The sequence below is a fragment of the Petromyzon marinus genome, chromosome 21 (assembly GCF_048934315.1).
Source record: "Petromyzon marinus isolate PM22_M1 ecotype Great Lakes invasive population chromosome 21, UKy_Petmar_22M1.pri1.0, whole genome shotgun sequence".
In the NCBI taxonomy this organism is placed as follows: Eukaryota; Metazoa; Chordata; class Hyperoartia; order Petromyzontiformes; family Petromyzontidae; genus Petromyzon; species Petromyzon marinus.
Window position 1 is genome coordinate 5997060 of NC_133687.1, and position 21669 is coordinate 6018728.

Below are 21669 nucleotides of genomic sequence, written 5' to 3' on the forward strand. Positions count from 1 at the left end.
GTTTATTATAAATTTATTATTGCAATTGGCTAAAGGACGCAGCACGTGAGAATGCACATTAGCATAGTTTATGCAGTGTTTGGCATCAGTTTCAGATTAATAAAAACGCTGACACAAGGGTTATTTGACAATAGCGACATCGTGACCACACGCGCTGCTGTACATTGCATCGGTTTTGCCCAACAACGTTATGGAGTTACTCTGAGTGTTCTTTGCTTCAAAGTTGACATCAGATAAATACGAACGTACAATAGGTTCGATCTTGACTTAAAGCTTTCCTCTTTTTGACTTAAAGCTTTCCTCTTTTTTCACCTGATGACGATTGCTTGTGTTGCGATCGAAACGTTGTAATATATTTTTATTCACTTTACCGAAAGACCCAACGAGTACAATAAGTTCGTTAAACAATTCGATGCAACAGTAGCATTCGTGTGCTTTAATTGTGGTGGTCACGTAAAGGACAGGGGACCACGCCAATAGAAATAAGGAGAGAGTGTAACATATAACAATAGGTTTTACCCTTTCTGGCAATAAAACAGGTGTCAAGATGTTAAAACACCAAACAGAATCATTATTCAATTAATCATGTCTACATTAACCACACGTATTTGTGGTGAACATGCAAACAAAAAAAATCTTCTGATAATATATGCATTGTCTTTGAAACTGATTGGTCCACACCAGAGACATCTTTCAGTTGCTTCGAACAGACTGGTCACATTGTGGCAGAAGCAGAGCCTATCTTAACAGGTGAAGAAGCAGCAGAAAGGTTGGTGACGCTTCCTCTGATCTGCGACTTGCACACTTTCATCCAACAAGTTCCACTGCTTGAGCCTAGACGTCAAAAGCTCGTCATTGGACTTAGTGAGACCAAGATTTCTGATCAAGTCGTTGAGGTATTTTTGGTTGGGGCAGTATGGGTTCCTCTCCTCAGCTCCACCTCTGAAATTGTCATCTGTATCTACGTCTTCCTCGCTCTCTGACTTGCTGCTCTCTTCTTAAGACGTCTGCTCTCTCTCTGGAGGTGTGGGTATGGGGAGCTCATGGAAGTGTTACACCGGGGCGATGGATGAAGGAAGGTCCGGATACGTGATAGCAGGTGCATTCTTGCCAGTCCGACATTTGGAAGGGTCCACCATGCAGAAGTAGCAGTTGCTTGAGTGGTCAGTGGGTTCCCACAAAATTCTTGGGATAGCGAACTTCATGGCTCTCTTTTCCCCTCTGTACCATCCTACAAAAATACATTCATTTCACCCATGACTGTGGTGGAAGAGATTCTTGCAGCAATTTTGATATATGAAATATTTTTTCAATAACATTGAAAATTATAAAACATTTAAAAGTTTAAAACAATTTTAAAATATGTAACTAATTTTAAATATTGGGTCTTTTGGAAAAGCCACATAGATAGAAAAAAATTAAAAAGAATAACAATTTTACGACGTTTCGAACGCAACACAAACAATCGTCATCAGGTGAATAAAGAGGGGGAAAGCTGCTGAGGCAGGCGGTTTATAATGGTTTAGAGATGAGCGGGACAGCTCATGTTAATGTAGGAGAGGTCTCCGTACCCGGCAGTAGGTCTACCCCAATCAAAGAGCTGTTTACAAAATGCTTGTAAATGTAAGCTCGGAGAGAGCTAGGAAAGAGCCATCACCACATGGAGGTGGAAAAGGATGGCAAGGCGCCATTTGCTAACACAGCTAACGGTGGCTGTGTTAGTGAATGCAACTCAGAAATGAAGCTGTGGGGGTGGCCATTGTATTGTGAGAGATTAGCATATCAATGTAAGAAATTTGCTTGTAAATTTAAGCTCGGAGAGAGTTCAGAAAGAGCAATCGACACATGGAGGTGAAAAAGGATGGCAAACCCGCCATTTACTAACACAGCTAACGGTGGCTGTCGAGGAACCCGGCAGCCTGACTGGAAGTGCCCCGGTAAGCCGCAGTTGTAGCAGGCGACCCGTCCACCGCTGAATCGGAATTAAGCAGACCTCGCCCGCCGCCGGTTGTCCCGCCGCCGATCTCCATCACCCCGACGATCGGCGCTCCGCTGATACAGCGAGCATGCAGAGCATGCCACCAACACCCTGTCACGTTGCAGGGTCTGCTGTGCCTGTATGCACCTGGCGATTTTGAGCGAAGATACCTTCCCATCCTCGGTGGGAAACACAGTACGGAGATCCTTGGCGAGATCCAACATTTTCTCGAGGACCAAGGCGTCAAGGCCATCGTGATCCATTCTCGGGAATGCAGCCTTCGCCAGCACCAAAAGCGCACTCCTGTAGGCGAGGGCCGACTCACCATCCCCTCTCCACCTCACGGCGAACTTCTGACGGGTATTCAGCGGAGGCTCGAAAGTGGCGGCCATCTGGACAAACGCCTGCGTGAGGGTGGACCTCTCGGAAAGCATGATGGCAATGAACGCCACCAAAGCATTATCGTCAAGGGCGGCGGGGAGTGCCTTCAGCGCGTCCGCCTCTGACTACCCTGCCATGTCGTCATTAGTGGGAAATCGCCGCTTAAATGCCACCCAATCGCCGCTGGCCGTAACAAATTCTTGAATGAAGGGCAGCCGACGGTGGAGCGACTTGAGGTCGAATGACGAGGACATCCCTGCTTCAAGCTTAGCGGGCTCCGCACTTCCCGCCAGCGGGAAAATGGCGCCTGCTAGCACGGGCAGCGGCGATGGCGTTCCCGCCTTTTGTGAAATGGCAGCCACGTCGCCACGTCTGGACAGCTCTGCCGCCCCCTCCTTCGTTGTCGAGGGTAGGGACCGCATCTCGACGAGGATGGTGGATGCCGCTTGGAGGAGGTCAGTGAGACGGCCGTGCGCATCCCTGACGAGCTCCTCCACTGAAGTCAAGGTGCTCCGTGCCCCAACTGCGCCCTGCTCCGCGGGCAGCGTCTCCATTCCTTCCTCGGCGGCCGTGGGCTAAATCAGCTCCTCCTTGTCTTCTGCTAATATATTTTTTTGTTTGCATTCTGACCACAAGTATTGTGGTTAATGCAGACATGATTCCTTGTAAATGGTTTCAGTTTGGTGTTTTAACATCTCAACACCTGTTTTGTTGCCAGAAAAAAGGAGAAAACCTATTCTCATACATACTATAGAGTCAGAAGATACTGCTATAGAGTAAATTGATACTACTATAGATTAATTAGTTACTACTATAGTCATTCGAGACTATGGTAGAGTTAGTAGTTACTACAATATTTTTGGTAGATACTACTGTAGAGTAGGTAGATACTACTATAGGGTCAGTAGATACTACTGTAGTGCTTCAATAAAGACATACACACTACGTGAGTTGAAGCGAGTCTTTATTTAACACTTCCCTTACGGGACGGGTTCTATAATTGGTGTAAACGTAACTACCCCTATGTAACACTGTGTAACACTATGTAACCCCCTTACACACAAGGTTATTGAAGATCCCAACCCGACGACGTGACCCGACCCACCAAATGTTACCCACAATGACGACCTCTTTACTGTTGCACGCTGCCCTTTTATCCCCCTAGCGAGGCATTCCCCCCACTCTCAGGCTGCGCTCTCCTTCTGGTACTCCACAGCAGGCTCGCTCCCTTAATTACCCGAATGATGGGACATACCGGAATTACACTTCTATTGGGTCAGTAAATACTATAGTAAGTAGATACTACTATAGTCAGTAGATACTACTGTACTCAGTAGTTACTACTGTAAAGTTAGTATATACAACTACAGAGTCAACAGATACTACTGTAGAGCCAGATGCTACTGTAATGAGTCCAACTGAGTCGCAGACGTAGACTTGGAAGCAACACATTTATTCAGTTTTAACAGTAAAAATGTACCAAAAGTAAATATCCAATAAGTAACACATAACTGGTAGATAAGTAAGTACAGTTTTAGCACTGGTAGATTGCGCACTGTGCAGACAATAGCGGCACTACGGTAACGCCATTGCCTCGCCCCCAACCCCCCACCTCTCTCTCCCCCTAGCTCTCCCATCGCCGCCACAGACCTTGCTCTGCAACCGCTCAACCCCCCACCTCTCCCTCCCCCCCACCTCTCCCTCCCTCCCAGCTCTCTCATCGCCACCACAGACCTTGCTCTGCCCCACCCCCCAACCCCCCACCTCTCTCTCACCCCAGCTCTCCCGTCGCCGCCACAGACCTTGCTCTGCCCCACCCCCCAACCCCCCACCTCTCTCTCCCCAGCTCTCCCGTCGCCGGTATCCAAAGTGCGCCCACTTCAAACATTGTTGTTTCATTGTACAAACAATTCGAATCATTTAAAACGTGATAACATTTTAACAATTTTAGTGTGAGTGGTTTATTCAGCAGTGCTTTAGTCAAAGGTAAGTGTTGCATAGTGGATAGTCCTACCATGAAAAAAATTAACGAGTCACACGTGTAAAATATTTTTGAGATAGCCCGGACCTTCATATACCCCGCAGGGTCTTGTTTTGTTTGTAAAAAGTGGTATACCCCGCGGGTTATATGCGGGAAAATACGGTAATCACTGAGTTAAATCACGAGTTACTGCCTGGATTCAAACTCAGGATGACAACAGTGCCATCTCAACGCTCTGACCTCCGCAAGCCTCCTGGCCACCTCTTTGGAAAAAATGTACTTATCTGGTGAGTTATGAATCCCATAAATCATTCACTCAATCTGCCGTATGGAAGATGGATATGAGCACACCTTATATAAGCACATTTATGATACAAACACCACACATCCTTGCATTATCATTGTCTTTTTTTATAAATGCTGCAACAGTTTTTCACCTTAAAAAGGCAGTTTTTGATTAACTTTTTGAAGCTGTCGCACTTGACTGGACTTTGTTGCTTACATTACGTTTTGAATAACAGGCTCCAGGTATCTGTAGAGCCCACCTTTGCATATCCAGCACTGACCGGAGGTATAGGTGGATATATGAACACTCATATAAAATGAATTACCCCATGCACACGTAGTCTTCTATAGATAAATGAAGCACTAATCGCTTTAAACACAGGGAATTGCCTTGGGGTACTTCAGAAGCTAAACTACATATGACTGCATTTTAAAAGGTCGAATTTGTGAACGTCTAAAGGAAATGCCATTTACACCGTGCACCAACACTGCACTTGGGTATGTGTGATCAGTAAATTATTTTTCTTCCAGCAGCTAACCACTCACTCGGCTGCCACGCGATTTTCTGCCATGTTTTAACTAGCAAATGGTGCAGGCTTTGTCCATAACGCCCCCTATGGTGGCGAAAATACCCTGGCCTCTTTTCTTCTCCGAATACATCTTCATCTGCTGCTCATGCTGTATTCGCTGCGACTCCAGTTTCTCGTCCGTCTGTTTCTCCACCTCCCTGAGTTTGTCACTGAATGACCGCTGGTTTGTCTGCGCATGCACACAAAGACAAAATCCTATGTATAGCCTTAACGCTTGGCAAGTGCAGTTAGCATGGCACACAAGAGGTAGGTGGCTAGCAATATGCCTGGCCACCTTAATTTCTCTAAGGGGAATGTTTTCACAGCGAACCAGATACTCATTTGAGGCGGCCTAGGGAAGACCCAAGACTGGCTCAAATGTTTGTATTTTGTGTTGGTGGTGAGCGGAAGTAAAACTCGTGTCACCGGGTTTGTAGCGCAGTAAGTGAACCACTTCGCCACCGCTATCTGTGTGTGTACACAAACACATGATTCCCAATTGATTTTGGCGTTATGCCACGTAAATATCTGAACTGTGTTGTGACATCCTCCACCGACCCGATGCAGCCAGACACTGAATTGTCACGTGCTGTGCAAGCGTTGTCATGCACGAAACATTATTGTTTCAGCTAACCAGCAAGTTGAAAGAGCAATTCTCACAACCGAATTTTAGCAATAGACACGACGTTTCATTGGGAAATACCAATCGCATTTGGTGGGGTAAAGTGTGGAGTTCACCAACCTATTCTCAGACGAACTCTTTGGTTCTTTCGGTAAAGTCACGTAGGTATGGAATAAATTAAATCACGACGTTTCGATCGCAACACAAGCAATCATCATCAGATTTTATCCTAAGACGTCTTATCTAGTGCAGGGGTCAGCAACCAAAACAACAAGGTGAGCCATTTTTTATTCGGTAAAACCAAAATATTTCAAGAGCCAAAATGCATGTGAATACGAGACTGTCCTTAATAAATAACATCACGAAACAATCCTCAATGAGACGCATGTGGCTCCGGAACCACAGGTTGCTGACCCCTAATCTAGTGTGAACAAGTAGGTCAAAATACCCATTGCAGGGCCTCTCGAGAACTCGCCCTATTGCACGCCCTTCCACCAGCAGTGGTGCGTGCAAGCCATTGCAGGGCTGCACCTCTACCTAATTAGCCCTCTCCTCTGCTCACCCACGAGTGTCAGCACGCACCTCCATCTGCATCTTGAGCGCGCTGATTTGCGCCTCCTGCTGGGCATTGGCATTCTCCAGCGCCCTCTGCTGCTGGATCAGTCTCTTCTCCATCTCCTCCGTCTCTGTGTGCCCCAAATTCACAAAAAACAACACCGACACGCAGAGTACACCGCCATGGTGCGACGGTACTTACACTGGACCATCGACAGACATCGCCGCTTATTTTGGATCTCTCTCCGTGGCAGTTGAAACAATGGAGCAAGTTTCTTAAATCGCTCCACCACTATGGTACCCCGGGGTACCGCCATGAGGTTTATTTGTTCAATCATACTATTTTCTAACAAACAATATAACTTTAATCTACGCAGAGTATTTTTTTATGAAAAATTGTGCAAAGAAGCATGGAGTGGCTCATCTTTCGAATTACACCACGAGGGAGGAAGAGGAACACGTGGATCAGATAACGTACACAGGTTAGAGACATCGTATCGACTGTCAAGTCTAGGGCAGGACTTCGCGAGAAGGGATTGACGATGACCGCAAATGGTCAAGACTGGTGATGGAATGGCACTAAAATTACAACACAACGTGCATTTTTATATCATCTCAACGAGGATGCATGTCAAGATGCTTGTGCAGATGTGTAACTAACAACATCGACACTGCAGCTCCAAAGTCTGAGTATGTTCCCGTGTTAGAGGAGCTCGTGGTTTGAGAAGATATGCAAGTTAGAGACCCAACATGAACTGTTAAGATGAGTATGAAGGCCCGGAGAGTGTGTCGCGAGCAGGGATGATGAATGATCTGGCAATGGATTAATGTAATTGTGAGACCGAGGCCTTCATATAGCAGTGGATAAACCTCTGCTGATGAGGACCAGTTCGCACCAATTCTCTGCTTCTGCAGCTCAGTCACGCTCTTGTCCATCATGAGGATGAGATGTCCCTCTTCTTTCTTCAGATCGATGAAGGCCAGGAGCACCGCCTCCATCTGTGTGAGAACCGCAAGCGAGAGGCGTGAGTGCCGTCTTGAGTATATATTACATCGGGGATCTTGCACATCTCTGTAGTGGAGGTGCGCGGGTAGTGATGAGTTGGGTCTCCCCATGCAGTGTGGCCATGGAAGTAATCTGATTCTACTTCCCTATTGCTGGTCAAGGCGTTGTTTGTGAAGGCAGGGAGAATAGGAAGTGCAATCAATGTTGCTGCACTGCCCTCTACTGCGTACAACATAGCCTCGCACCCACTTTTGCCAATCTGTCATGAATGGCGGTCGCCCTTCCAAGTGCTATCTCGGCTCAACCCAACGTATCTGATGAGATTGGTCGCATGCCGGGTGACCTTGGTCAGTGGGTGCCATGGTGGCAAGATGTTAACTACGTAGCCTGGTATATAGTGACTCTAGACACAATGAGGTGTCTCACCTCGTCGCCCAGGCCCTGCGTTGTACGGTAGCTCTTCTCGGCCGCGTCCATCATGCGCTTGTATTCCTGGTAGCCCCCGGGCTTGATGAAGATCTTTTCGGCAACTCTCACGCGGATGGGCTCGTAGAGCTCCGACAGGCGTTGCTTGCACCTCTGCATGGATGTGTCCTTGTTCTTCTGATTCCAGACATCGTACGCAGTCAAGAGCGAGTCCTGTGGGAGAGAAGTTTGTGGCCATGGTGGTGATTGTGCTCATGATTATGCTTTTGCCGTGTTTTTAATTACGTGCTATCGTATCCTGAAGTAAAGAATCCGTTCGGAATGATCACAAAGCAGCGCGAGATAAGGGCCTGCGGAAGTGGATATGCCAGAACTGATTGTGAATTCAAAAGGGCAACACTTTCCCACATGCCCTGGTGCAGAGAGCGAGAGATAGAAAGCTGGCGTGTTTCATCTTCAGATGGATTTCAGCGACACCATATGTTATGGTACCTTTTGTGCCAAAACGCAGAGTTTTGGAAATCACATTTATGAAATATACAATGACGGTGTCCACTCACCATGAGCTCCTTCTCGTGCTTATGCTCACAGTCGAGCACGGATCGTTGGTGGAACGCCTCCACCGCTTGCTCCAGCGCGTGCTGGTGGAATTCGTTGAGTTTGGCAATGGGTAGGGGCAGCTGCTGGTTTACGGCTTCCATCCTTTTCTCGTAGAGCGACATCGCATCCTCCCTGGCCTGCATGTTCGCCAGTGTCACCACCTGCGTTAGGGCACTCTCGATGCACGGAACATCACCCGAGCGCTGGGAATTCACGTACTGCTCCGTCAGCTTTAGGAACACTGTGAGAGGTGAGTACGAGAGGTGGGGGGGGGGGGGGAGGGCACGTTGGTGAGACGAGATGTAATCTGATGTAAAGGCCACACAGCAGGTGTAGAGGCCACCTATTTACACCGCCGATGGAAGATGAATAGCAGCCCCCCGCATTTCGACCGCAACTATCAGAGCCAAATCATGGAACAGATCGGTCAACAATGGCCTATGCTTCGTTCATTCACTGGCAGCGTCTCAAACATTCACAATGTTGCTCTCCCTTAGCCCTCAACTGGCTCACCAACCTCGACCTCAACCTAAAATGCACCGAATCGCCCTGACATAAGATCGAAGAAATGTATAAATTGTCGTTATTAATTGGTGCCTTTCACAATGTGTCAATACACCAAGATAATTCTGATTGTAATTACGTGAAAGGAAACAAATTCTGAAACTAGTGGGAAGCCCATTGGAGATTCAATGTTTACCCATCTTTGCATACACCCCTCTCCAACGGCATATGCCTTTCTGTTGTATGAATAAAAAATAGGAATCGTGTCACCCAAAGGGCAATTGTAAATGGACGATCAGGTAAGCAATACCAATTTGCTTAATGAGTCAAATTATTGGGTCAAATGTCAGGAGTCTTCTTCGTGATTTTGACCACATCAATTATGCAGTGAGCTTTCAACTGATTCACTCATTGTTTTTTTTCGGTAAAGTCACATATAAATAAGAAATAATAAAATAACATAATAGCATACGACGTTTCGGTTGCAACACAAGCAGCCATCATCAGGTACAGAAGAGCTAAATTTACGAGAGAGAGGAAACACATAACCCCAGATGTATATACAGACACCCAAGTAGGGGGAACTTTACCGAAAAAAAACAAAGAGTAATTCCTGCAGTCACGAAAGCTTCGAATCAAGTCTTTCAACTGATTCCCCAATTCATTTAAGTTCGTGGAGCGTTCTCAACGTATGCCAGACAAGCGTACATATTGATTTATTTCATTTTCCAGATAATATGCAGCTACATAATATTTATATTTGTTTCATTCAAGTAAAATTATTTCAGAAACTGCAACATTATTTCACCGCACCTACCCACGTTTATATTCATCTACAGCCTGTAAGTGGTATGTGCTATGGAGTTGAGTGCGTTGATAAGGATTTGAATTGGGCGATTAAATCCCTTGGCATCTCTGAGCATTTTGCTTCAACCTAACGAGCTGGAAATCCTACTAATACATTTATTGATCGTTGCTACTCAATTCATCCGCACAAAAAAAGTCTAGCCAAGGTTCAACCAGTGGCAGCTTTGTCTGTGCAGCAAGAATCTGCAAGTGGGCAAAAGACTAGCAATGCAGGTTTGTTTTCCAAATTAAATAATTTGTGAGTAATCAATAAATGATGACAAACTGGAACTCAGACGCTGACACACTTGGTCTATTTTTATAATATTAAATTTGTAATGTCCACACAGAATCGAACGGAGCACATGGCTTTACGGTGAATACACAGTGCAGTGTTAACCAGGACGGCCATTGGTCGTGTACTGCTGGGCCGCTTCGCTAGCGGCTGGACTCACGGGGACCCGTGAGCACTGCGTTGTCGACGTGCTTGATGTGCGCCGTCTGGAGGATGTGAGTCGTGAAATCCTCTGCCGTTTGCAGGAACTCAGGGTTCAATTGCTGCTCCGAAATGGTCTCCAGCTTATGCAGGTCTTCAGGGTGGGTTGGCATCGGGAACACAAAGCATTTTCGTTTCTGCAGGGATGGTAAACGAAGGCATGAGATGTGCGCAGCTTTATATAGGAAGAGTTTAACTCATTGTTTTATATATCTTATCAACGAATCCTACTGCAAAAGATGGATTATTATTGTTGTTGTTGTTTTACTTGTTTAACCAGAAAAGTCTTCCCGAGTCCCAAGACTTTCTGCAGGAGGGATTGTGCCAAGTTTTCACAGTAGGAGGCGATGTTGCTTTGTGTAAAATCCAACTCCGTAATTTTGCGGCCAATTCAGCATTAGCAAGTCCAGCCAAAACAGTTACATTTTTTTAATCTTTAGGATAAAACTGGGGAACCTAGAGAAGACCTCAGGAAGAACAAGGGAACATTATACAAACTCCATACGTAAAGACGGTGTAACTGAAAGAACCAAATAGTACGGTGTAACTGGTCCGCCCTGTCCCTCTCCTCCCGACGTGAATCCTAACGAGGGGGACTTGTTGGAGAAATAGGCTTCAACAATAAAATAACAGTAATGTTCGGAGACGATGAGTCGGTACTCCGCGTTGTTTTCTGTCCTCCGGAGAAGTGGGCGACTCCACAACAACTGAGCACCGGGGGTTTGTGGAATGGCTAAACTTTTTTTCAAAGTGTTCCTCTGAAGGGAAATTGCGAATCTGCAATAGCGACCAGACACACCCTCCACGTCACAACACCGCAGCTAAATGTATCAGCACGAAGTCCGCCCAAATCTGAATTGGGGGCGTGCACTGTACTCGACTGTGCAAATGGGGCTCGGGGTACAATCCCTGATCACAATTGCGTTCACTTCAAAATTAAAAACGCACCTGGCTCTCCGTAACTATTAGGAGAGTGCACAATTATACGTGCGATTAATCACAGGTGAGCTCACACCAGCTACATCAGGAATGGAACCCAGGCACTTTTTGCTGTGAGGCACAAGTGTTTCCACAGTACCATCCTGTCACCCATCAAAATAAACACCCATTCCGTCTGTCCATCCGTCTGTCCCTTGCCCTGTGATGAGGTCATGTGGGAGAGGTTGTTGTCAGTTGGCGACTTAATTCTGGAAGTGACGAGAAAACCCATTGCAACAGAAACATGAGTGCCAGCTGGAAACAAACAGATTTGAGAACACACAAATGTGTGGCCTTGCATGTGCAAGTATATTGCGTGGCTTGTGGGCTTGGGAGATGGTCGTGGTGACAGGAGAAGGAAAGGTCACACGAGGTGACTGACCAGACCATCCCAACAAGGCTGGGTGAGTTTGAGCAGTGGGGCGTGGCTGGGGGCGGAGCTTGGCCACGGTGAGGGGGATATAAGGAAAAGGCTGAGGGGGGTTCGGGGCTATTTAAGGAGTCGGGGTCTGGATCGTCATTGATGGAATCATTGTCATCGCGGGGATCATCGCTATCTATTATCGTTGTCGTCACTGTCGGGGTCGTCATCATCTAAGTTAACACCGGCACAGACGGCTACATCGATGTCACCCGATATATAGTCGACCAGCTATATAGGAACGTCGTGTAGCAGCTACATCGCATCTGCCTAAGTCCGCTGGTAATACTGAATAAATATAACTTGTGGACAACGTCTCTGGATGCTACGTTACACATGTATAAAACCTCTCAACCTTTTCCATATCACCAAGTCAAAATATCTAATTGTGTGGCCATTTTGTCGAATTGACCACCAACTTCCACGGATGCCTTGTTCGATACTGCGCATATATTAACCATAAAAATACTACGACCCATCCACTTCACAGTTGACGTTAAAGATTCCATGGCATAATTCACAAGTGTAAGGCACTGTGTGCCGGCATCATGGTTCATGTTTGACAAATGACACTGCAACATACTCAATTGTGATCACACAGAGCAACCATAACTCCCTACTATGAAACCAAGGCAGGATTCCCCTTGAAAAATTGTCATGCGACTTAGTGAAGCTTCCCTGGGTGAGCCAGCATAGGGAGGGAGGCGTGCGAGCCCACCTTGAAGAAGCTGCTTAGGAGCTCCCTCTGCTCGTTGAAGGAGCGGCAGTTAGCTGTCATCCCCTTCTTGCGTATACCCAGACAGTGCTCCAGGTACTGGTCGGCGTCGCAGGCCTTGCCCTCGATCTCCAGTTTGAGTGTGAAATCGCGCACGCACACAACGAAGGAGGGGAAGTACCGCTTGAAGTCTTGGCCCACTTCGTCCTCTCTCTGGTGTATTTTGGTTCGCACGTGCTCCGTCATGTTGGCCACGAAGCTGCGAGGGATTCACAGTCAAGGAGCGGCCATAACGGCATTGTACGTTATGGCCACTCCTTGAACGTCATTCAAAATGGAACGCTGCAGAATGGGAATTAAAAGGTGGTAGCTGGATGGACCCTCCATACACATTTTCTGCAGGGTCATCCAGCTTTTTGTAGTAGGTGCGATTTTACTATACATTATCCCCAAATGAGAAATTTACACTTTTATAAAAACAAAAAAGTGTCAGATTTGGACCCTGACACTGGCACACCATGGCCGACTCGGTGTAGGGCTGGGAGTGGGAATCAGTTCTCCTGGAGATGAAGGTGTACGGGGAAGGGTGTGAGAGGAGGGTCTCCTGGAGATGGAGGATACTGAAGTTGATCGAAGCCATCCTTGCTGAGCACACCGGTCGTGTTCCACACCAGCGTGGTGCTCAGCAGCACGGCCATCACGAAGAGCCACGTGTCGTGATTGTCACCAGCCTGCAAGGAGAACACGATGTGATGATCATGATGATTGTGGAGGAGCTTGATGATTATAGTCAGCACATCATTTTAGTCAGGTCAGTCCGGGCTAATGATGATGATCATTGTAGCGATGGTGGTTGCCATGATATTCATAGTAATCCGCCAGGGATAAAATATACATACGTCCGCTATGAGAACTGTTACAAGACCGCTCCAATCGTAATAAATCAGATTTCAAGTAAAAGCTTGCCCTAGATAAATTTAACACGTCGAAGCCTTTCACCACCAATGTTACGATTTGTAGCCATTTTAGGCTTACCTTTAATGAGTCGCATGAATAAATGTGCACTCTGTAGCATATGGGAACCTCACAAACCATTTTTCACAACTACTGAAAGCCAGGTACGTTTTATTACGATGATTATGATAAGAGAAGGGAGTGGTGATCAAGGATTGGACCCGGAGCCCGCACGTGCCAAATTTAGATTTGGGCTAACTTCTGGACCGGTAAGCTGCATGCTACATTAGTTCCAATAATATATATAACTTAAATTGATATTCATTATAAAGCCTACGTGTTAAACTTACATTGATATTACTTGCATGAAAATCGACCATCAGGAACTTAGTCATGTTATTTGACTGTTCGTGATAATGAAGATATGGAGAATTAAGACTTAGATATCAAAGTTTATTTCAATATATAAAATACTACAAATAATTGGATCTAAAATATTAACACTGGCGCTCAATCCCATTAACAGAGGAATTCAGCTGCGGCTTTGTGACGTGGAGCGTGTATCCGATCACTATTGCAGGTACGAGAAGTTCACTTATTTTTTAGTTATGTTTTTGTGTCAAAAATCTTATCAGATAGTGTTGCACCTCGTGATGAGTTGTTTAATTATTTTTTCGAGTATTGCTTATTGTGATCAATTCAACGCGAATCAATTGATGTAACGGAGTTGGAAGGTGATTCGAGTGTTTTAGTGATCAAAATAGAAGTTGTTTTTGTAATAGTCGGAAACATTTGGTATTATTGTGTTGACGTTCGCTGTTCATTGGTAGGCACACAATGGCTTAATTTTTACATTTAGCAAATTGGGGCGAGTGGGACAGGTGTTTTTGCAGATGTTTCATTCCCGATTCTGGTATAATAAAGAATAATTGTTTTATATGTTTGTTGTCAGTAAAATATGATTTACCTAATTTAAATATTAATATAATTGAAATGTGTTTCTTTATTACTAATTATATAAGTACGTATCGTCGCATGCAGTATTTGCCGGACGGTAGGAGTCGCTACAGGTGTTTTGGGCAGATTTTTACGTTAGATATTAAAATGTTTCTTGTTAAATGTTTGCCGAATAATATGTATTTTAAATGTTTTTTTTTATCATAATTGAGAATTGGGCTGACTTCTGTACCGAGGAATTTAACTGCGGTGTTCTGACGTGGAGGGTGTCTCTCTGATCGCTATTGCAGATACGCAATTGATCTTCTGAAGAGGTCTTTTGAAATCAAGTTTTGCTGTTTCACAAACCCCCACCTGGTGCCCAGCTGTTGTGGAATCGCCCGCTTCTCCGGAGGACAGAACACAATGCAAAGTCGCTCCTCATCATCTCCCAACTTTTTATTACATTTAATGTTGTCTATTTAGCCAAGCTGTCGCCCATTGCAAGGATTCACGGCGGGAGGAGAGGGGACAGGGCGGACCGGCTACGGATCCATAACTGATTTTTGGGTTGGATCGTGTGAGTACAATCCCTGTGTGTGCCGTATACCCTCATCCACCCGACACCACCAAACGAATAAGAGTTGTCACGGAAACCAAAGGGGCCGTCCATAAATGACGTCACGCGATTTTTGACGATTTTTAACCCCCCTCCCCCTTCGTCACATGGCGTCACAAAAAGTCAGAGCCCCCCCCCTCAAATATGACGTCACAAAGCTCTGCCCCCCCCCCCCCACAATAAAAAAACATGCTTCAAATCGCTTTAAACTACTATTGTCATTGTAGTGCGTATTTAATGTGGCGCTGCACTCTGATGTTGTAGGAGAAAACATTTATTAAAAAGTCTATTTAATTAAGTAGAACGTATTCTTAGTTTTTTAGGTAAAGTCACGTTGAAGAGAAACAACAAAATAACAAAATATATAAAACAATAAAAAATTCTCACGACGTTTCGACCATAACTCAAACGGTCATCATCAGGTGTGTCGGTTTGCATAAATTTATTTTGAAAACGGCATATTTATTTATTTATTTATATAAAAATAACGTTTGCGTCACGCGCAACGATTGGCTGTTTGCCAGGACTAGTCCATCTATTTTTTGAAAAGAGGAGGGGGGAGACGAAATTTGTTTTTATGTATGCTGTCTGAAAGCCACTGTAAGCGTGAACAATCAATCAAGAACTGAAATGATTTATCAAATCTTTCCAATGATTGCTAAGATAGAATCCATCTTCTCGGTTGAAATTGTCTCTGTGTTTGTATATGTGGATAGCCTCATGAACGAATCTCTCATGGAAGCCAGATGGCTTACAAAGAACCTCCGTCTTGGAAAAGTCAATGGCATGTGAGCCTACTGAATTAGAACAATGATCTGCTACGGCCGAGGTGTTGGTCCTACCGTGTTTAAGGTCTGCTTTATGTTCACGAATGCGGTCCGAGATATGGCGTTTGGTTTCTCCAATGTAACTACTACCACAGAGGCAACTTAGTTTGTAGACACCAGGGTATTGTATGTCCGGAATCACATCTTTTACAGACGGAACCAGATCACGGATTTTATGTAATGTGTTGAAACGGACCTGGATCTTGTGTTTATTCAAGATTTTGGAGATCTTTTTTGTGATCCCAGCAATGTAGGGTAAAGTGATGGTTTTGAAAGGCTCCTCAAGAGGGTTCTTCTTCATGGTTTGAGTGATAGCTTTGCGGATTGTATAGTCGGAGTAACCATTAGCCCTAAGAGCTTGGTGTACGTGCTTGAGTTCACTGCTTATGTGTTCCTGGTCGGATATGCATTGGGCTCTATGATACAGAGTCTTGATGAGAGAATTCTTCTGTGATGGATGGTGGTGGGAATCCGGTTTCAGATAAGCATCCGTATGGGTAGCTTTCCTGTAGACAGAGTGGCTCATTGAACCATCAGGTCTCTTTTTAATTAGGACATCCAAAAAAGGTATCTTGCCATCTATTTCGACTTCCATGGTAAATCTGATGGCTGGGTGTATGGAATTGATGTGGTCGAAGAATTGGTCTAGAGCAGGCCGGCCATGTGGCCAGATGACAAAAGTGTCATCCACGTACCTCTTCCATAAGGTTGGGCGCAGAGTGGCAGTCTGGATGGCGTCAGTCTCAAATTTCTCCATGAAAATGTTAGCTATAACTGGAGAAAGGGGGGAGCCCATTGGGGTGCCCTCAGTTTGTTTGTAGAAAGTTCCATTCCAAGTGAAGTATGTATTGGTTAAACAGTGTCTCACCAGGGGGGGTACCTCAGTGTTTAGTCCTTGATGAACCAAGTCTTCAATGATTGCAATGGTGTCAGGTACAGGAACCTTGGTGAATAAGGAAACTACATCAAAACTGACAAGCAGGTCATCTGGGGACAGGGAAATACCCTTGATTGTTGATACCAGGTGAGTAGAATTTTGTACCGCAGAGGTGGTCTTTCCAGTGAAAGGACGCAGGATTTCAGACAAAAAACGAGCTAGTTTGTAGGTGGGGGAGCTGATAGTAGAGACTATGGGACGAAGAGGTGTATCAGAGCCCAATGCATTTCCGACCAGGAACACATAAGCAGTGAACTCAAGCACGTACACCAAGCTCTTAGGGCTAATGGTTACTCCGACTACACAATCCGCAAAGCCATCACTCCAGTCATGAAGAAGGATCCTCTTGTGGAGCCACTCAAAACCATCACTTTACCCTACATTGCTGGGATCACAAAAAAGATCTCCAAAATCTTGAATAAACACAAGATCCAGGTCCGTTTCAACACATTACATAAAATCCGTGATCTGGTTCCGTCTGTAAAAGATGTGATTCTGGACATACAATACCCTGGTGTCTACAAACTAAGTTGCCTCTGTGGTAGTAGTTACATTGGAGAAACCAAACGCCATATCTCGGACCGCATTCGTGAACATAAAGCAGACCTTAAACACGGTAGGACCAACACCTCGGCCGTAGCAGATCATTGTTCTAATTCAGTAGGCTCACATGCCATTGACTTTTCCAAGACGGAGGTTCTTTGTAAGCCATCTGGCTTCCATGAGAGATTCGTTCATGAGGCTATCCACATATACAAACACAGAGACAATTTCAACCGAGAAGATGGATTCTATCTTAGCAATCATTGGAAAGATTTGATAAATCATTTCAGTTCTTGATTGATTGTTCACGCTTACAGTGGCTTTCAGACAGCATACATAAAAACAAATTTCGTCTCCCCCCTCCTCTTTTCAAAAAATAGATGGACTAGTCCTGGCAAACAGCCAATCGTTGCGCGTGACGCAAACGTTATTTTTATATATATAAATATGCCGTTTTCAAAATAAATTTATGCAAACCGACACACCTGATGATGACCGTTTGAGTTATGGTCGAAACGTCGTGAGAATTTTTTATTGTTTTATATATATTTTGTTATTTTGTTGTTTCTCTTCAACGTGACTTTACCGAAAAAACTAAGAATATGAATTACTGCAGTCACGAAAGCTTTAAATCAAAATTTAAGTAGAACGTGTTTTCTATATTTATTTGAAGTTGCGCATTTTTACGTGACGTAACATTTCTCAACCCCCCCCCCATCGCCACACAACGTACCAATTCCTAGGTACGTGGCGTCATTTGTGAACGACCCCAAACACACCAGTGTCGATTGCTTCAGCACAGCGGTACTTTGCAATCCACACACATTTTAACAGTTGGGTTAAATTGTCATTTTACTCACGCGGTCCGACTCGAAAATCTATGATGTAAGTTATCACGTGCAGTTCACATGAGAACGAGGTGAAATGAAATGGAAAAAAATCGTACAATGGTTCTGTGCGTACCGTAGGGGAAGGGCGTTTTGTGTTGGGGGAGAGGGTAGAGGTGGGGGTGAGGGGTGGGGCGGTGGGAGATGAGGGTGGAGGATGGGGGTGGGGGGTTTAGGATGAGGGTGGGGTTTAGGATGAGGGTGGGGGGTGGAGAATGAGGGTGGGAGGCTGAGGGTGGGGGATGAGGGTAAGGGGTGGAGGATGAAGGTGTGGGGTGGAGGATGAAGGTGCTGTTTGAGGAATTAGGGTGAGGGTAGCTCGAGGAGGTGGGGGGGGTTCAATATCATGGCTGTCCCACTCGCAGCGCAATCGACAAACATCGTAAACACATTTTGCTTTACTGAGGCTGCGTTGGCAGTGGTGAGCAAGCACAGTAAACCTCCACATTCGCCAATAACACTTTGTAGCCTTAAAACAAATAAAAAAAACTAGAATAGGCGACGTTTCGAACAAGGGCCCTCCATAGCACAATGTATGTACAGTACTATAAATTATGTGTGTGCTTTAAATAATGGCTATTGCTTTGAAGAAGGGGCCATTGCCCGAAACGTCGACTTGTACATGTTTTTTCCCTTGAAGGGCCACAATGTTAGTGACGATTGTTGAGGAAACATCGTCGGCTTGGTAAACGTGGACCCCCTGACCTTCTCCACGTCGCCCAGGCCCTCGGTGTCGATGAGCAGGAGGCACTTGTCCTTGTGCAGGGGATGGGCTCTCGGCCAGATCCAGATGCCCTTTGTGTGCGACTGCACCGTGTTCCCCAGAGAGAACCCTGGGAGCCGTGGGGTGCGTGGGATGGATGGGGTAGGTGAGCGAGTCAGTTCGATTCAAACGTCGACCCAGGTGGAGTTGTGGTCGAATATAAATGTAAGCGGCTACTCAAACTGCACGGGGTGATTGGTGTCCCCCCCCCACCGCCTCCCTCTCATTGCCAATCCACTGACGTGGAATTGCCCGGTGTCACGCAGAGACACATGGACTTGTCCACGCACTCACGGATAAAGAACACCCATTATCTCCCAGTGCTGATTTTTTTTTTAACACACCGTATCGTGTGGGGGGCGGATGCCCAGCAACGGTTCAGATAAGCGTCAGATATTCGTAGCAAGGGGCCGTCCATAAATGACGTCACACGAATTGGGCCGATTTTGACCCCCTCCCCCCACTCGTCACACGGCGTCACAAAAAGTCAGACCCCCCTCAAATATGACGTCACAAAGCTCTGCCCCCCCCCCCAAAACCATAATTCCATTTTGAAAATAAAACATGCTTCATATCAATTTAAACTATTGTCATTGTAGTGCGTATTTAATGTGGCGCTGCACTCTGATGTTGTAAGAGAAAACATGAATTAAAAAGGAGGCGTTGGAAAGCTGAAATTTAGCATAAAATTCACTCGAAATATTCAACGTCTAACTAAAACTGCAGATGTTCAGAATATTATATTGAAATTCTCTAATAATTATAAAATATTAAAAGTCATTATAACTTTGAAAAAAATATTTGAAACTTTGAAGGAGAACGAAGCAAAATACAGAGTACAATAATAATCATTAAGATCAAAATGTTTAATAACAATCATTCAAAAGATTTACTAAATTTATGCTTCTCCATTCTCCCATGGAGAAGAAAAATGCTCCTTAATGGAATAAATAAAAGGTGACCTTAGTACATTGAAATAATCGAATAGTTAATAATGAAAATTAATCAAAATTAGTGTTGTTATAACAATTCTTTTTAAGTAGAACGCGCTGTTTATATGTATTTAAAGTTGCGCATTTTGATGAGACGTCACATTTCTCAAACCCCCCCCCCGCCTCCCCTCGTCACACATCGTCACAAATGTCTGACCCCCCCCCCCCCCCGCAAGGTGGGTGACGTCATGTATGGACGGCCCCCAACGTGGCTGGGAATCCAACTCAGGTGGCCCGGGTTCGTCGGGCAGTACCCTGTAACCACGCGCACCGCACCGCGCCTCACCGTTGTTGGAGCCCGCGAGGCGGTTCATGAGGTACGACTTGCCCGTGCGGTAGCGGCCCGCGATCGCCACCACCACCACCGGCTGCCGGATGCTCGCGATCACCCCGGCGGTTTTTTCATCGACGTAGAATCTGCCGTCTTCGTCCGTGAGGATGAAGGGAAGGGGCCGATCCACATGTGCCATGGCTCCTTGACTCATCTTTGGATATATTTACGTCTTCAAAGACTGGTACGCTACCCGTTCGTCGCCGCTCTTCAAGGCCCGCGGGAGTCTGGCCGCCCTTGGCCGACTCTTGTTGCCTCTGAGCTCGCGCGGTCGCTCACTCACCTAGACAGAGCGCACCTTGGCTCTCTCCGTGGACTCCGCTGCTGTCTCGAGCCACCGCTTTCGCCGCAGCTTTTAAAGCAGCGTTGAGGAGGCGGTCACCACTTCCCAAAATAGACTGGGATTTCCCCGAAGTTTCGTGAACACTTTCACTTCCACATTAGTGTTTTTTTTTCACTTCCACATTAGTGTTTTTTTTCTTTCACTTCCACATTAGTGTTTTTCTTTTATGCTCAGCACCACGGTGAAAACTGGCAGTTCCTCTTTCGATTTAGCCCTTAAGGGAACAATCGTAAATACCTACAGAGTACTTTTGTATAGTTTTCATGAGTAGATTTGTGTAGTTTGCTTCCAGAAATTAGGTTAACCTCCAATGTCAACATGGTTCACATGCGGACTGCTTGCATGCACTGAGTGAAGTTTAATAGGAAATCTGACACTCAGATTGAAGTTTGAAGATTAAATAGGAAACCAGAAAATACTGAATTGAGGCTATGATAAAATCTGACATTGGAATAAAATTTATTTATAAGCATACAAAGGACGTTTTTACACAGCTATTTAACACAGCCGTATAATCAACGATATGAACAAGTTAATATAAAAATACGTACAAATTGCATGATCTGTGAACCGCAGGATGTAATCTATATATAGGGGAAATTTGTGAATGTGTCTCTGTTCAAAATGTTTAGCAATGTGAGTACTTTTTCCAGACGCAATAATGCATGTTGTTGCACGGCAAGTGAGCAGTGACGTCAAATCTCTGTCATGTCACCCGCATTCGGCACCGTTACACAGCGTACCCCTCCCAAACCCTCCGCGAGTAAAGTGCCATACGAATGTGTTGCAGGTTTAAGGCGTTCTTCGCGCAGCATTGCTTTATTGTTTCAGTCGTTTACTGCCATACGCACCCTGAAAGTTGTGTCTGCAGCAAGCGCGTGTATGTGTACCTATTGACACGCGTGTGTGTGTGTGGGGGGAAAGGTAGTGTAGTGGTTAGCGCACTGCACTACGAACCCGGCGACCCGAGTTCGATTCCCGCTCATGGACCACCACTGGTGACGATTATTTGAACCGGTCCTGGGCCTCGCCTAGCTCGACTCAGCCTCAAACTACTAACTGGTGTGGTGTGTGAACATCGCCACTGGGGGGACAAAGGCGGCCGGGTGTGGTGAATCCAAGTCCCGGGCGAAGCCTGGTAGTAAAGCTAGTTTAAGATAAAATCGGGCATTTT

The 21669-nt window shown here is 45.5% G+C and overlaps 1 protein-coding gene across 3 annotated transcripts in view; it reads right to left on the minus strand.

The window, feature by feature from the left end:
• LOC116944650 (guanylate-binding protein 2-like) overlaps positions 1-20515 on the minus strand; it is a 39440-nt gene extending 18925 nt beyond the window's left edge. The window contains exons 1-10 of one of the 3 annotated variants that reach the window (XM_076068465.1): positions 20108-20515; positions 18772-18899; positions 12985-13094; positions 12367-12622; positions 10209-10386; positions 8364-8644; positions 7804-8016; positions 7268-7370; positions 6379-6502; positions 4167-5384 (exon numbers count right to left, since the gene is read on the minus strand). In XM_076068465.1, coding sequence (XP_075924580.1) covers positions 5288-5384; positions 6379-6502; positions 7268-7370; positions 7804-8016; positions 8364-8644; positions 10209-10386; positions 12367-12622; positions 12985-13094; positions 18772-18899; positions 20108-20306 — 1689 coding nt within the window. In that variant the 5' untranslated portion in view covers positions 20307-20515 and the 3' untranslated portion in view covers positions 4167-5287. Of the gene's footprint in view, positions 1-4166; positions 5385-6378; positions 6503-7267; positions 7371-7803; positions 8017-8363; positions 8645-10208; positions 10387-12366; positions 12623-12984; positions 13095-18771; positions 18900-20107 lie in introns of those variants that run through there. The other 2 variants (XM_032958385.2, XM_076068466.1) reach the window with 2 other exon arrangements.
• Positions 20516-21669: the final 1154 nt, after the last annotated feature.